Here is a 14,882-nt window from a genome sequence, read left to right as displayed (position 1 = left end):
TATAGGTGCTACCTGACAGTCTTTAGAAATGAATAGTAGTAATAGGAGTTTAATTAGAGTGCTTTATATTGTATGATCAACGTTACTGTTACCTTCATTCTGATCTAAATTGATGCCTACAGTTGTAATTTAGCACCATCTCCTGAGCATAATGTGTATTGCACGTTGTTGTCCCACACAATAACCTCTGATATTTATTGAATGTGCAATCTAGAACTTCAATTCCCAGTAAAAATGAAAGTGTTGCACTTGCCCAGTGACGTTTACCAACACTTTGGGAGACACAAACCGAAGAAGCACAAGCAAGCGCACCTGTTGGTTTCAATTTTTAAAAATCAGATTGTGTTTGTTCCTTCTCGTTGCCACAGAGGACTCATAAAGTAGGTTACTTTAACCAATTTTTTTAAAAAAAGTTTACAATAGACATTTGCTTTATTTATAAACAGATACAAGCAACCAAAACATTAACAGGCACTTAGTATGCATGACTGACAACATTTTGAAGTGTAAAATGTAAAATAAAAAAAATGGAAGTAAAAGGATACCATAAATGTTAATGCATATAGATGTATTTTTTAACTACTCTACTACTACAAAATAAGTTGTACAGTAATTGTATTATTACAAGGCAATATTGTTTTTTTTAAATCACTGGATAGCTCTTGTAAGCTTTGGCATGGTGGATGTTGAGAATTGTTATAGACTACATTTGAACAATTTTGTCTATCTATACACATTTCAACACAGCATTAAATTTGATGGTATACATCAATATCGTTTCCCGTACATACTGTAGCTAGCGTGTTTTTGTCACTAATAACATATTTTCTGAAACTGTAAGATCATTATATAAGCCTCAATATTAACATTTCTTCTGTTTAGTATGCATCTTAAATTCTAACAAACATCTAAAAACAATTCCATCACGTTATGAAATGTATGATGTATTATAACACTACCACAGAATTTGCAACAATGAGACTCTTAAATAACAACCCTGAGAGCAATGCATAAAGACAGCTAATACATCAGGTGAGTGGTTACGACTTATATTACACATACACAATCCTATTGGAAAAGTTTTAAAAAAATTACATTTACTCATGTTATAATTAGTGTGTTGTGCAAGATAAGTTAAAGCTAAGACATTGAAGGTGCAAAGTATCTTTCCTGTTAAAAAACCTAGAAATGTAAGTCTGACATACATGACTGTGCCAGTGTTGAAATGACAGGTCCTAATACTCTTGTTGTAGGTCTACAGAGAAGTTCTGTATTCTTTCCACCATGAAGAAGCAGAGTGTTCCAGTGAAACCCAGGATGACCATAATGAGCAGTTGCCATGTCAACAGCAAGTAGCCACTGTAGAAGAAGGCAACTGCTGCAAAAATGGACTGGCAAAGGAAAGAAGAAAACAAAAACTTGTTGAAAGTAATACAAAGAGTTGACTTTGTGTTACTACTCTGTCACAGTAATGTATGAATTGTGTCTTAGATTGTGAGTTCTTACAGAATACTAATGTAATAAAAGAATTGGTACATACAGCTATAAAATAACAATAATGCATGTTTGTGTGGCTAAATAGACCGCCACAAGAAGCCCTTCAATCGTCCTTCACTCTAGTTATTCTTACAGTATAACCACACAAGGGATATACTACCAGTCAAAAGTTTTAGAACACCTACTCATTCAAGGGTTTTTCTTCATTTTTACTATTTTCTACATTGTAGAATAATAGTGAAGACATCAAAACTATGAAATAACACATATGGAATCTTGTAGTAACCAAAAAAGTGTTAAACAAATCAAAATATATTTTATATTTGAGATTCTTCAAATAGCCACCCTTTTCCCTGGTGACAGCTTGGCACACTCTTGGCATTCTCTCAACCAGCTCACCTAGAATGCTTTTCCAACAGTCTTGAAGGAGTTCTCACATATTCTGAGCACTTGTTGGCTGCTTTTCCTTCACTCTGCGGGTTGACTCATCCCAAACCATCTCAATTGGGTTGAGGTCGGGGGATTGTGCAGGCCAGGTCATCTGATGTAGCACTTTATCACTCTCCTTCTTGGTAGAATAGCACTTACACAGCCTGGAGGTGTGTTGGGTCATTGTCCTGTTGAAAAACCAATGATAGTTGGACTAAGCGCAAACCAGATGGGATGGTGTACCGCTGCAGAATGCTGTGGTAGCCATGATGGTTAAGTGAGCCTTGAATTCTAAATAAATCACAGACAGTGTAACCAGCAAAGCACCCCCACACCATAACACCTCCACCTCCATGCTTTACGATGGGAAATACACATGCGGCGATCATCCGTTCACCCACACCGCGTCTCACAAAGACACGGCTGTTGGAACCAAAAATCTCCAATTTGGACCAGACCAAAGGACAAATTCTCACTGGTCCATTGCTCATGTTTCTTGGCCCAAGCAAGTCTCTTCTTATTATTGGTGTCCTTTAGTGTCCTTTCCTCGCAGCAATTCGACCATGAAGACCTGATTCACAGTCTCCTCCGAACTGTTGATGTTGAGGTGTCTGTTACTTGAACTCTGAAGCATTTATTTGGGCTGCAATTTCTGAGGCTGGTAACTCTAATGAACTTATCCTCTGCAGCAGAGGTAACTCTGGTTCTTAAGTTCCTGTGGCGGTCCTCATGAGAGCCAGTTTCATCATAGCGCTTGATGGTTTTTGCGACTGCAGTTGAGGCAACTTTCAAAGTTCTTGAAATGTTCCGTATTGACTGACCTTCATGTCTTAAAGTAATGATGGACAGTCGTTTCTCTTTTGTGCTGTTCTTGCCATAATATGGACTTGGTCTTTTACCAAATAGGGCTATCTTATGTATAACCCCCTACCTTATCACAACACAACTGATTGGCTCAAACACATTAAGAAGGAAAGAAATTCCACAAATTAACTTTTAAGAAGGCATTGAAATGCATTCCAGGTGACTACCTCATAAAACTAGTTGAGAGAATGCCAAGTGTGTGCAAAGCTGTCATCAATGCAAAGGGTGGCTATTTGAAGAATCTCAAATATAAAATATATATGTTGATTTGTTTAACACTTTTTTGGTTACTAAACTCAGTATGGCTGGTGGTATTGTCATGCTGGTGGGTCATGTCAGGGTGAGCCTCCAGGAAGGGTACCACATGAAGGAGGAGGATGTCTTCCCTGTAACGCACAGCGTTGAGATTGCCTGCAATGACAACAAGCTCAGTCCGATGAATCTCCAATTCGAACTCGCTCCAGAGTACAGGCCTCGGTGTAACGCTCATTCCTTCGACGATAAACGTGAATCCAACCATCACCCCTGGTGAGACAAAACCGCGACTCGTCAGTGAAGAGCACTTTTTGCCAGTCTTGTCTGGTCCAGCGATGGTGGGTTTGTGCCCATAGGCGACGTTGTTGCCGGTGATGTCTGGTGAGGACCTGCCTTACAACAGGCCTACAAGCCCTCAGTCCGGCCTCTCTCAGCCTATTGCGGACAGTCTGAGCACTGATGGAGGGATTATGCGTTCCTGGTGTAACTCGGGCAGTTGTTGTTGTCATCCTGTGCCTGTCCCGCAGGTGTGATGTTCGGATGTACCGATCCTGTGCAGGTGTTGTTACACGTGGTCTGCCACTGCGAGGATGATCAGCTGTCCGTCCTGTCTCCCTGTAGCACTGTCTTAGACATCTCACAGTACGGACATTGCAATTTATTTCCCTGGCCACATCTGCAGTCCTCATGCCTCCTTGCAGCATGCCTAAAGCACGTTCACGCAGATGAGCAGGGACCATGGGCATCTTTCTTTTGGTGTTTTTCAGTCAGTAGAAAGGCCTCTTTAGTGTCCTAAGTTTTCATAACTGTGACCTTAATTGCCTACCGTCTGCAAGCTGTTAGTGTCTTAACAACCGCTCCACAGGTGCATGTTCATTAATTGTTTATGGTTCATTGAACAAGCATGGGAAACAGTTTTTAAACCCTTTACAATGAAGATCTGTGAAGTTATTTGCGTTTTTACAAATTATCTTTGAAAGATAGGGACGTTTCTTTTTTTGCGGAGTTTACATGATTCCATATGTATTATTTCATAGTTGAGATGCCTTCTCTATTATTCTACAATGTAGAAAATAGTTTTAAAAAGATTTTAAAATCCTTGAATGAGTAGGTGTTCTAAAACTTTTGACCGGTAGTGTACATCGGCCTACGCATACCTAAACAGCCATAAGTTATTAATCAACTATACTGCAATGAACTACACCCAGCGCACCACAGTATCAATTGCTGGTACATATGGTTGAGTAAACAATCAGCTGTATCAAGCTCTCTCAGGGGTTACCTGGATGAATTTGAAGATGGCAAAAGCAGGCGCGCTTTGCTCAGCATAAACACGCCCCAAGATGCTGTACAGTTGAGTGTTGAAACAGCTGTCACCGAGTCCAAGCAGGAAACTACACAGCAATGCGATGGAGATACTAGGAAACAGATAGGAGACGCTCAACTGTGAGGGGGTTACAACAGGTCGTTTTCAACTGACATGATTTCTGATTAATATAAAAACAATATACAGCCCTGCTTTAATTGTTTTGTTTTATATTAAAACAATACCTTGGTGTCAGATATGGCTTGTTCAGTGTGCTAGTTTTTAAAACCACAGGGGCATCATCTGGGATGTTGAGGTAGATCAAGTAAAAGGCAACAAAATGGACGACCATCCCCAGGAAGACCACAGATGTCCGTCTGAAGCGGTTGTTCTTACATACTAGTCCAAAGACGCCTCCACCTGACAAATCACATCAGATTACTGTCAAACTAGTTCCTTGTTAGATTGTAACACCAACATAAGAGTGATGGGTAAAAGTTACACTGGGCAACACAAACCTACCAACTATCTCTCCAATCCCCACCACGATTCCAGAGATCCCAATCAAGCCTTTAGCTGCCGCTCCAAACTCTGTTGTTGCCCCGATACATGTCCCATACACACCACTGTAGAAAGATAGCTCCAGACCTACGATGACAACACACTGCTAAAAACACTATTCCTCTGAGGGAAATGTCTGGACTTTTGGTTGTGCAGTACAATCTACTTACCACTGTATGCCATGCAACAGCTCAGGAGCAATATGGTTTTGGTTTTGAGCAGTTGCAGGATTGTCTCTGAAGAGAAGGAAACACACAAGGAATTGCTTTGGATGACTAACAGGATAGTAAAACAGTGTAACAACATAAACAAGGTAACGGAGGTGTCCTTTAACCCAAAGGAATAGATCAATGATTGATTGTATAATAACAAATGTGCCTGTGAAGCTACATTAACTTACTGAATTCTGACTTTGCATCTTGTACTGCAGAGTTGGCTCTTTGCTTATACCTGCCAAATATTAAGATGGAAAATGATCAAATTAGCAAGACAAACAATATTTATTTTCAATACTGTGATATTCAAATTCATAGCAGAATGAATAACCACCATTTAAAACAGAGACACCAACACAGTTCCATAGATTCCCATTGGAATAAGGGTACAGTGAGAAAGTACTGTCAATTCATTAGGAAACTAACATCATGCGAGACGAGAGCAAAGGCTGGCCTTCCTCCTCATTGAGCATCTCCTCTTCTGTTGGAGGAGTCTTTCTCAGAGCCAGGAAGCTGAGTGTTCCCAGCACTGAGGTAACCAGGAGACCTATAAAGATAGTATTTCTGCTCCTATCTGAGAGGGACATCAAGAACAAAGGAAACAGTGTCCAACGGAGAACACACACCATTACTAAGTAGGGCAACAATATTGGAAGGGTATGAGTCATAACCTTAATGAAAACAAAGATGCAATTGCAAGTTTTCATTAATGTTAGCTCTATTTTCTCCATATTTTCCCATTGGATGATCTTCTCATGCACATACCTGATATTTCTATCCTTCCATTCCAATCAAAATAAATGTAAAGATTGCCAAATAACATGCTGAAAAAGAAAACAATGTGTTACAATTACACCTTCTGCTCTAGGTCACCAAATAATGGAAATGACTGCCATTATTATGTACCCTACCATTAAAATATACTATTAATATACCTGCACTGTAAAAGGGCCCAAAACATCCCTGTGTTCCTATTGATGGTGGAAGCATCGGAGTTCTCCACAAGGAAGTGTCCTTGAGCTGTCCAAAGCACTGATGAAAGGGATACAAAGAGTAAGTGAGAGAGGCTGATTAGGAAGTGCAGATGTAATGAATAGAGATGGTTGCTATTTGATGACATTTGAATTGATCAAAATGCATTATCGGGGAACTATTCAGGGAAAATGTGTCTATTTTATTTGGCACAAACTAACATTATCAAACAATTCGGTTCATCTGCCCTAAGAATTCTCATTTAGCTCTCCCATTTGTAAAATGTTTGCTTTGCTTGCGATCAGAGATAATGAACATAACCCCGGCATTTGCCTTTTATGTAAATCATTAACAAGCTCCATTTCAGACATCATAACCATGGTAACCTTTGTCCAAAGCTCAGCAACTGACAAGACAGACTCAATACTCTTTAACATGCATCCAGGTCATGTGCTCCTTCTTGATTTGATCTGCCGTACCCATATTGATAACAGTTTATAATACTGTGTAATTACTATGGCATTTGATCTACTTACAATTTACAAATCATTATTTTCCGACAGCAAAAAAATAGGTACAACTCAGTTTACAAATGTGTTAGGAATGAATGGCACGCATAAGAGAATAGCAGACTCCAGAGGCATGTAGAGAATTTTGGATTGGATTAGGCATATGCACAAAGAGGTGAAATATACACTACGTGACCAAAAGTATGTGGACACCTACTCGTCGAACATTTCATTCCAAAATCATGGGCATTAATATGGAGTCCGTCAGACTGTCATATGGTGACGCGTGATTAATCACTCCAGAGAACTCGTTTCCACTGCTCTAGAGTCCAATGGCAGCGAGCTTTACTCCACTCCAGCCTACACTTGGCATTGCACATGGTGATCTTAGGCTTGTGTGCAGCTGCTCGGCCATGGAAACCCATTTCATGAAGCTCCCGACGAACAGTTATTGTGCTGATGTTGCAACCAGAGTTTGGAACTCGGTAGTGAGTGTTGCAAGCAAGGACAGATGATTTTTATGCACTACGTGCTTCAGCACTCGGCGGTCACGTTCTGTGAGCTTGTGTGTCCTACCACTTCACGGCTTAGCAGTTGTTTCTCCTAGATGTTTCCACTTCACAATAACAGCACTTACAGTTGACCGGGGCAGCTCTAGCAGTGCAGAAATTTGACAAACTAACTTGTTGGAAAAGTTTAATCCTATGACGGTGCCACGTTGAAAGTCACTGAGCTCTCAGTAAGATGATTCTATTGCCAATGTTTCGCTATGGAGATTGCATGGCTGTGTGCTCAACTTTATACACCTGTCAGCAACGGGTGTGGCTGAAATAGACAGATCTACTAATTTGAAGGGGTGTCCACATACAGTCCTTTGTAATATAGTGTATATGACTTTATACCAAACTGTCATGTAAATCATGACAGTTCAATGTAATTTGTGCCAATATGTAATGATGTGAAGGATTCTGTATATTCTGTAGTAATGTTAACCAGATAGCAGAGGGAACAAAGGAGAGATCCCATGAAACCGGACTTACTGGCTGCTCCTATGCCGATTAGTACTGAGGTGAAGTAAAAGGACCATGTTGATGGGGTGATGAATACAGCTACGTAACCACTATGGAAAAGAATGGAACCATAACAAACAACAGCACGTGACCTTGTTATAACTAGACAACTACTTCAGACAGAAATATCAATCAACTACTGACCTGCAAATAGAAAATGAATGGGGGGGGGGTAATTCCTTTAGAATACTTTGATACTCACCTGTAAAGAATTCCACTGAAAAACATTGTAAACTGTGGTCCAATTATTGCAACAACAGTTGGAGCTAACAAATTTGAAAACGAAAAAATTCCATAGATGATTCCAAGGCTGTTGTACAAGGACAGAAAGAAAACAGTACAGAGGAAAAAGTTTAGTGTCTGGTATAAGGGTCAATGACTCTGAAAGATGCACATTATCTCCCCCACTCATTTCGCTGGGATAATGGGGTTTTCCAATATTTAGCCTATGGTAACACCATCCAACTCACCTGTGATAACCACTTCCAGTGAAGGTATCATTGTCCAGGCTTTTAACTATGGTTTGCTTTAAAATAGAGGAGAAATGGGATATTAATGTGAATCATATGAACATAGAAAATATGTTCTCAAATATTGCTGCCACCACTACCAATGTGCCCTGTGGAGATTGACCTTTACATGTATTAATTTCAGGAATTCCTTTGGCATGACAATTTATTGACTGATGAAGAAATTGGAAACACAAGATGCGCCTGACCCAGGACTCCAACAATGCACCACTGACAAGGCTGCTGAGGACATCATGTGAGCTGGAAGATGCACAGGAAAATAAACTGATGCAATTTATCATGGGGTAAAAGTTCTTAAACTTGAGAGTCAAAGGCAATGGACTTGAAAAAAGCGAAGCATGACTGCAAAATGACAACAATTCAAATTTTATTGGTCGCATTCACATATTTAGCAGATGTTATTGCGGGTTTTGCAAAATGCTTGCGTTGCTAACTCCAGCAGTGCAGTAATACCTAACATTTCACACAGATCTAAAAGTAACAGAATGGAATTAAGAAATATATAAATATTGATGTACCATGAATGATAAACAATTATAACATGTCTAATGTAACCACTTTTAAGATATCAAACAGCTACCAAATGTAGATAGCAGTTATCAATGGGTAACGGTCCATTGTCTCAAGTGAAATTGACTATTTAGCAAACAAAACAACTGATCAGTCAATATATTACAAACATGTCAAATGACAACAGATATTATATTTCTGATTAATTCGAGTATGTAGCCTACATGACATGTAATTTGAAGGGGAGAGGTCAAACAGCTGTCAATTTCAGATAAATTAGCTAGTTAGGAAGTTGCTGGTATCTGAAATATCATTGGGTAGGTGTGAATTTTCTCCAGTGATATTGACTCTAGCAAACAAAACAAATTACCAGTCAATATAGTTGGAATAGGCAACGACTTCAGCTTAGGTCACACAAGTGAAAGTGTGTTCTTTGACTTACTTCAATGTTTCCACAGGTGGTGAAAGCAGTGAAAATGAACAGAAATCCTAGTCCCAGAATGATAACGTTGTAAATCCTGAGGTCTGCCATGATTATATTATTCTTGTACCACCTCTTGGTAGATGTCCCAGGTCGCTACACAGCACTCAATGCAATGAGATAAGATTATTCCAACAGTTACACTTCTTGCGTCGACCAGACATTTCTGAGATGGCTAAGCAAATACAAAAAAACATAGAATCTAGCTAGAGACACCCACGCCTTTGTTGGACAAGCACTTTTCGGCTACTCTTCTTCAAAAGTCCATATGGTAACTTTTCTTCCGCACGCTCTCTCTGTCAATAAGTTATCAGCACGAGCCAATTCAGCATAACCCTACCATTAGCACATTTGGTAGATTGTTGTAGTTAGTAGGCTATGTATCTAATAGCTAGCAAGCGAAGTTCCTCGTGATCGCATATAATACGACCAGGCTTTATATCGTTGTTGTGGGGGGGACAAATGCCTTTCATTAGAAACCAAGCAAACAGTTGAGATTTATCAAACGCTTTACAGGCAATGGAAGCCCCGTAGGACCAATACACGTCAGCGCGTTCGTTTCCCAGCAGTCTCACTTCATATTGTACACAATCATCATGGCGACCCAGGATGGTAGGTATTGAAAGAAATATAATGCTATGCTTGCCACATATCTATGCGGTGCAATTTATCAATTTTCAATTCATTAATTTTGGAATTTAATCGTATTTCTGGTGTTGGTGCAAATTGAACATGTCAATTGGATTTGAAATCATATTTTCTTCATAATCCAAGGTTCGCCCGGTTATCCTGGTCACTGGCTAGCTGCTAGCCAACCATATTTAGCTAGATAACGTTAGCTCTTTCGATTTTGTTACATAGCCAAAATAACTAGAGCTACTGTTACATAAGTTGTAATTTGATTCTAGAAACCTAGGACAAGTGTAATAGTTGTAGCTATCGCCATGTTATTTTGTAGCTATCAACCTTAGCTATATTAGGCATTTATAAGCTAACAAGTTATGTTAACTAGCTAGCCAACTCTATCTGACTGCAAATGTAGCTTGGATGTGTCAGCTAACTTAGCTAGCATGACTAGGTAGCTAGCAAGTTAGCGCTATTTGCAAATAAGCTACAGTAGCTCGCTAAGAGCCACGTGAGATGTCAGATTTAGCTAACGTAGCTAAACGACCCACAGAATACCAAATAGGTCAACCAGCCAGTTGCTTGCTGCTGCTTTGTCATAACAAACGAGCTGCATGAAGTCATACTTGCTAGTTATTACTTGGCTGAGAAGACCTAATGTGACAAACTATTCCCAAACATTGAGTTTTGACCAACTCTATGGCGTTGACATAACTGTGCCTGGCTGATAATTCTTGTGGAGTTGAGAATTCTCAGCTAAACTATGCCTTTCATAATCCTTTCATAGGAAATGAAGAAGTCGTAATGGAAACTGAAGCCACTTTGAAAGAGCCACAACCACTGTGTGAAAATGTTGGCGAAGGGAATGCTGAAGTATCGGAAACTGTGTCTCGGACAGATAATGCCGGGGAAAGCTCTTCAACTCAGGACCCTACTGTCAGCAATGGAGATGACAGTGATGAAGGAAAGGAGATGGTGGAGCTAAAGATTATTTGGAACAAGAATAAGTATGATCTCAAAATTCCTTTAGATGGCACTGGAGCCAAACTGAAAGAGCGAATCCATTCACTCACTGGTAAGTAGTTGTTTAGGCTTGCGTACTAACTACTTGGATATGTATAACAGTCAGTGTTGATTAATGTCTCTCAACCACTCTCTCTTTTTCTCTCTCTCTATGTTAATAGGTCTTCCACCTGCTATGCAGAAAGTGATGTACAAGGGACTGCTACCAGAAGATAAGACGCTACGTGAAATTAAAGTTACAAATGGTGCAAAAATAATGGTGGTTGGATCTACAATAAATGATGTACTAGCTGTAAATACTCCAAAAGAGGTTATTCAGCAGGAAGTTAAAGCTGAAGAAAACAAAAAGGAACCTTTGTGTCGGCAAAAAGTAGGACTTTTCAACGTCTTTTGATTTCCATATTTGTAAATAAACAACTTCTTTGCCCAAGGTATGGTCACAGGTTATGATATTTTTTATTCAACTGTGAACTTAAAATAATAATGTATTGAATTTCAGCAACACAGAAAGGTGTTGGACAAAGGCAAACCAGAGGACATAATGCCATCTGTTAAAGGAACAAAGGTGAGTATTTTCAAAAAAAAACTAATGATGGTTGGGAAAGTATGCTTGTAATGGTTGTTTTACACTGAGTATACCAAGCATTAGGAACACCTTCTTAATATTGTTGCAGCCCCCTGTCCCTTGTCCCCAGAACAGCCTCAATTCTTTGGGGAATGGACTCTACAAGGTGTGCACAGGGATTCTGGCCCATGTTGACTCCAATGATTCCCACAGTTGTGTCAAGTTGGCTAGATGTCCTTTGGGTAGTGGAATATTCTTGATACACCTGGGAAACTGAGTGAAAAACCCAGCAGCGTTGCAGTACTTTACACAAACCGGTGCGCCTGGCACCTACTACCATACCCCCTCAAAGGCACTTAAATCTTTTGTCTTGCCTATTCACCCTCTGAATGGCACACATACACAATCCATTTCTCAATTGTCTCAAGGCATAAGAATCCTTCTTTAATCTGTCTCCTCCCTTTTATCTACACTGAATGAAGTGGATTTAACAAATTACATCATTAAGGGATCATAGCTTTCACATGGATTCACCTGGTCAGTCTATGTCATGGAAAAAGCAGGTATTCCTAATGTTTTGTATACTCAGTGTATATTGCCCTGTTTATGTATTTTTCTTAGAAATTTCCACTGGAACACTGTATCACAGTCAGGAGCTTGGAGATGGGTCGTTGTGAATTACTTCCTTGTTCTTCCACTAATGACCAGCAAGTGATCTCTCATTTGTTACACAGGAACGCTTACCAACAGTGCCTTTAGCTGGAATGTACAACAAATCTGGTGGAAAAGTTCGTCTCACCTTCAAACTGGAACAAGATCAACTGTGGATTGGAACTAAGGGTGAGATGACCCCCTGGTTTAGTTGGATTTTGTGTTAAAAAGTTGAAAAAGTGTTATGGCACTCACCAATTATCTGTGTATATTCTCCTACAGAGAGGACAGAGAAAATCCCAATGGGCTCCATCAAACATGTGGTGACTGAACCCATTGAAGGCCATGAGGATTATCACATGATGGTAACACGTTTCCTTACTACAAACTGCACAAGCCAGATTGACAGTTGATGTAATGTATGTTTTTTTCCATAAACACATACATTACTTTGTATTTTGTCAAAAGTAGCTATCTTATTTATGGTGCAATTAATATTCTCTCATTCACTTTCCTAGGCATTTCAGTTGGGTCCAACAGAAGCCTCTCAGTATTGGGTCTACTGGGTGCCAATTCAGTTTGTTGATGCAATCAAAGACACAGTCCTTGGAAAGTGGCAGTATTTCTAATGTGCCTCTATTATTGACAGTGAAAAACTGTGATCTAGAACAGGAACATATGAAAATGGGGATCTGGAGACAACAAGGAATCCTAAGGAACTTAACATTGAAGCATATTAGAGAAGCAAACTGAAGGATGCCAATGGACAATTCATATTATTTGGGGTTTCAAGTGCACTATGAGGCATCATCATATTCCTCAGCCCAGTTCATCATCCATTTTTTTGAGCAAACCCAAGGGAAAACAATAAAACTAAATGTACAGAGATTGCTGATGCATTTCTCAGTTATTCTTAAAGTAATAGAATGTATTTAAGGGGAAAAAAGAAAAAATCTGGACTAGTATGTGGTAGCCTATGTTTATTTATTCTATGGATCAACACAAGCAAACTTGCCAAAGTTGAATACAGTTTCTAATGGTCTCAAGATATTGGTTTACTTGTAGTCATGATAAATGTTCATGTTAACAGAAATTATTGAAACATCTAATGGAATTGAAGAAGATTCCCTCAGCAGAAATAGATCACTATATAACTTAAAGTAGTAAGAAACTTACTCATGTACGTTTTGCTATTTACAATCATCATTTATAGTTGAGGGGGGATTTCTGTTGATTATTTAAAAAGAAGAGTGGGTGCTGTGGTATGGTGTGGAATAGTCTCACAGATGATTCAGAATATGTTTCTGTTAAGCATCAGGCCAGACATTGAGCATTACTGCAATCCAGTGTCATGCTATCATGAGATCTCTGTCACATGCAAAGGGAATTAGTATAATCACATGGTTTAGATCAGGGATGGGCAACTGATGGGGGCCACAAAAAATCTGAACTCAATCATGAGGGGCTGCAGTTGCTCGTGATTCCCCTCCCCCATCACCACATTAGCAGCCTCCCTCTTGACAGCGGATATTATGTCATTTTGCTTTAGTTTATTTAGTACGGTTCTACACATTTTGCCATGGGGTATAGAGAAAATGTTGCTGTTTTAAAGCAAGTTTGCTGCAATTCTACACAGTTTGTCATGTTTCAGAGACAAGATCTTGCAATTATATAACACATTTTAATATAATTCTAAAAAAAATTGCAATGGGGCAAAGAGGAAAACTTGCTGTTTTACAGCTAATTTCCTGTAATTCTACACATTTTGCCATAGGTTGGACAGAGATAAATGTTTTTTAAATTATATCTGAGTAAGACTGACTAACAAAATCAATGGGGGCCTCCCGGACGGTAAATCGAACATGATTACTAAGTTTAGATAATGTAGCTGGCCGCTAGACTAATTTACCAATCTAAATTTTTTTAGCTGAAATGGGCTATGTGAGTGACTATCAGTGACTGACATAGCAAGAGAAAAACTAATGCTCAACCAAATGTTGAAATTGCACCTTGTGTATTCTACTATTCTAGCTTGCAACAGCAACTTGAGACACCCACTGAGTTAAAAATAAAAAATACATTTGATCCGAGGGCTCATCCCTGGTTTAGATGCACTATGCTGTTCCTACAGGAGAGGGCCACAATGTCACACTTTTACATTTCTTGTTGATAGCAATATCAACTGCCGTGGGTATAATTTTTCAGAAATGCAAAGGCCTTAATGTATTTATATACAGATAAGAACCAGTAACTGCAACATTCAAATACTTTATTTAATTTAAAGTATTTAATAAATATACAAATACTAAAAAGCATATGAAGTCCAAGTTTGCTTTGCATTTGCCAATGTCCATTCAAATTTCCAAAGCCTAAAAATATATATTTTCAAATCTGCAAAAAATATACAGACACTTTAAAAGCAAATAACTGAAATAAGTTGTTTTGGACTGACGTTGTAGTGATATTAACTGGTTATACCTTTGCTAGTAATAAGGTCATCAACTGAGCAGATACTGAACTAAATGTCAATTAAGCAACCAGCTTATAAGAGCATATCAGTGTTGTCTGGCATTAAAAAACATATATTGCAACTATCTCTTGGAGTTGTCAGAGAACCGTCAATTTAAACATTGTACTTGACATACTTACAATTATGAATGTTATAATGATAATATTACATTGGTTACAGTTGTTATAATAATACTTCCGTTTCCAGTCTATGAATAATAAGTACTTTTTATTGACATCGACATGGCTAGAGAAAGACCTTTAACCCAGGTGGCTCCAAGTTTCCAGTAAAGATCATCACCATTTGGAATA

At 38.9% G+C, this 14,882-nt stretch overlaps 2 protein-coding genes across 2 annotated transcripts; one reads left to right on the top strand and one right to left on the bottom strand.

Moving 5' to 3' along the window:
• Positions 1–399: 399 nt before the first annotated feature.
• Positions 400–9,696, bottom strand: LOC120036515 (UNC93-like protein MFSD11). The gene is made up of 13 exons (XM_038982960.1): positions 9,161–9,696; positions 8,149–8,204; positions 7,881–7,988; positions 7,649–7,728; positions 6,063–6,159; positions 5,893–5,951; positions 5,554–5,701; positions 5,313–5,362; positions 5,083–5,148; positions 4,874–4,999; positions 4,597–4,771; positions 4,328–4,463; positions 400–1,391 (listed from the first exon to the last, which is right to left on the bottom strand). The coding sequence occupies exons 1-13, from the start codon at positions 9,248–9,250 to the stop codon at positions 1,236–1,238; spliced, it is 1,347 nt and encodes a 448-aa protein (XP_038838888.1). The 5' UTR covers positions 9,251–9,696; the 3' UTR covers positions 400–1,235.
• A 14-nt stretch (positions 9,697–9,710) lies between these two features.
• On the top strand, positions 9,711–12,999 carry LOC120036518 (ubiquitin domain-containing protein UBFD1-like). The gene is made up of 7 exons (XM_038982967.1): positions 9,711–9,811; positions 10,611–10,898; positions 11,008–11,216; positions 11,346–11,411; positions 12,146–12,251; positions 12,345–12,427; positions 12,581–12,999. The coding sequence occupies exons 1-7, from the start codon at positions 9,796–9,798 to the stop codon at positions 12,689–12,691; spliced, it is 879 nt and encodes a 292-aa protein (XP_038838895.1). The 5' UTR covers positions 9,711–9,795; the 3' UTR covers positions 12,692–12,999.
• The last annotated feature ends 1,883 nt before the right edge of the window (positions 13,000–14,882 follow it).

The sequence above is a fragment of the Salvelinus namaycush genome, chromosome 3 (genome assembly GCF_016432855.1).
Source record: "Salvelinus namaycush isolate Seneca chromosome 3, SaNama_1.0, whole genome shotgun sequence".
Taxonomy (NCBI): Eukaryota; Metazoa; Chordata; class Actinopteri; order Salmoniformes; family Salmonidae; genus Salvelinus; species Salvelinus namaycush.
This window is presented reverse-complemented; position numbering and strand designations above follow the sequence as displayed.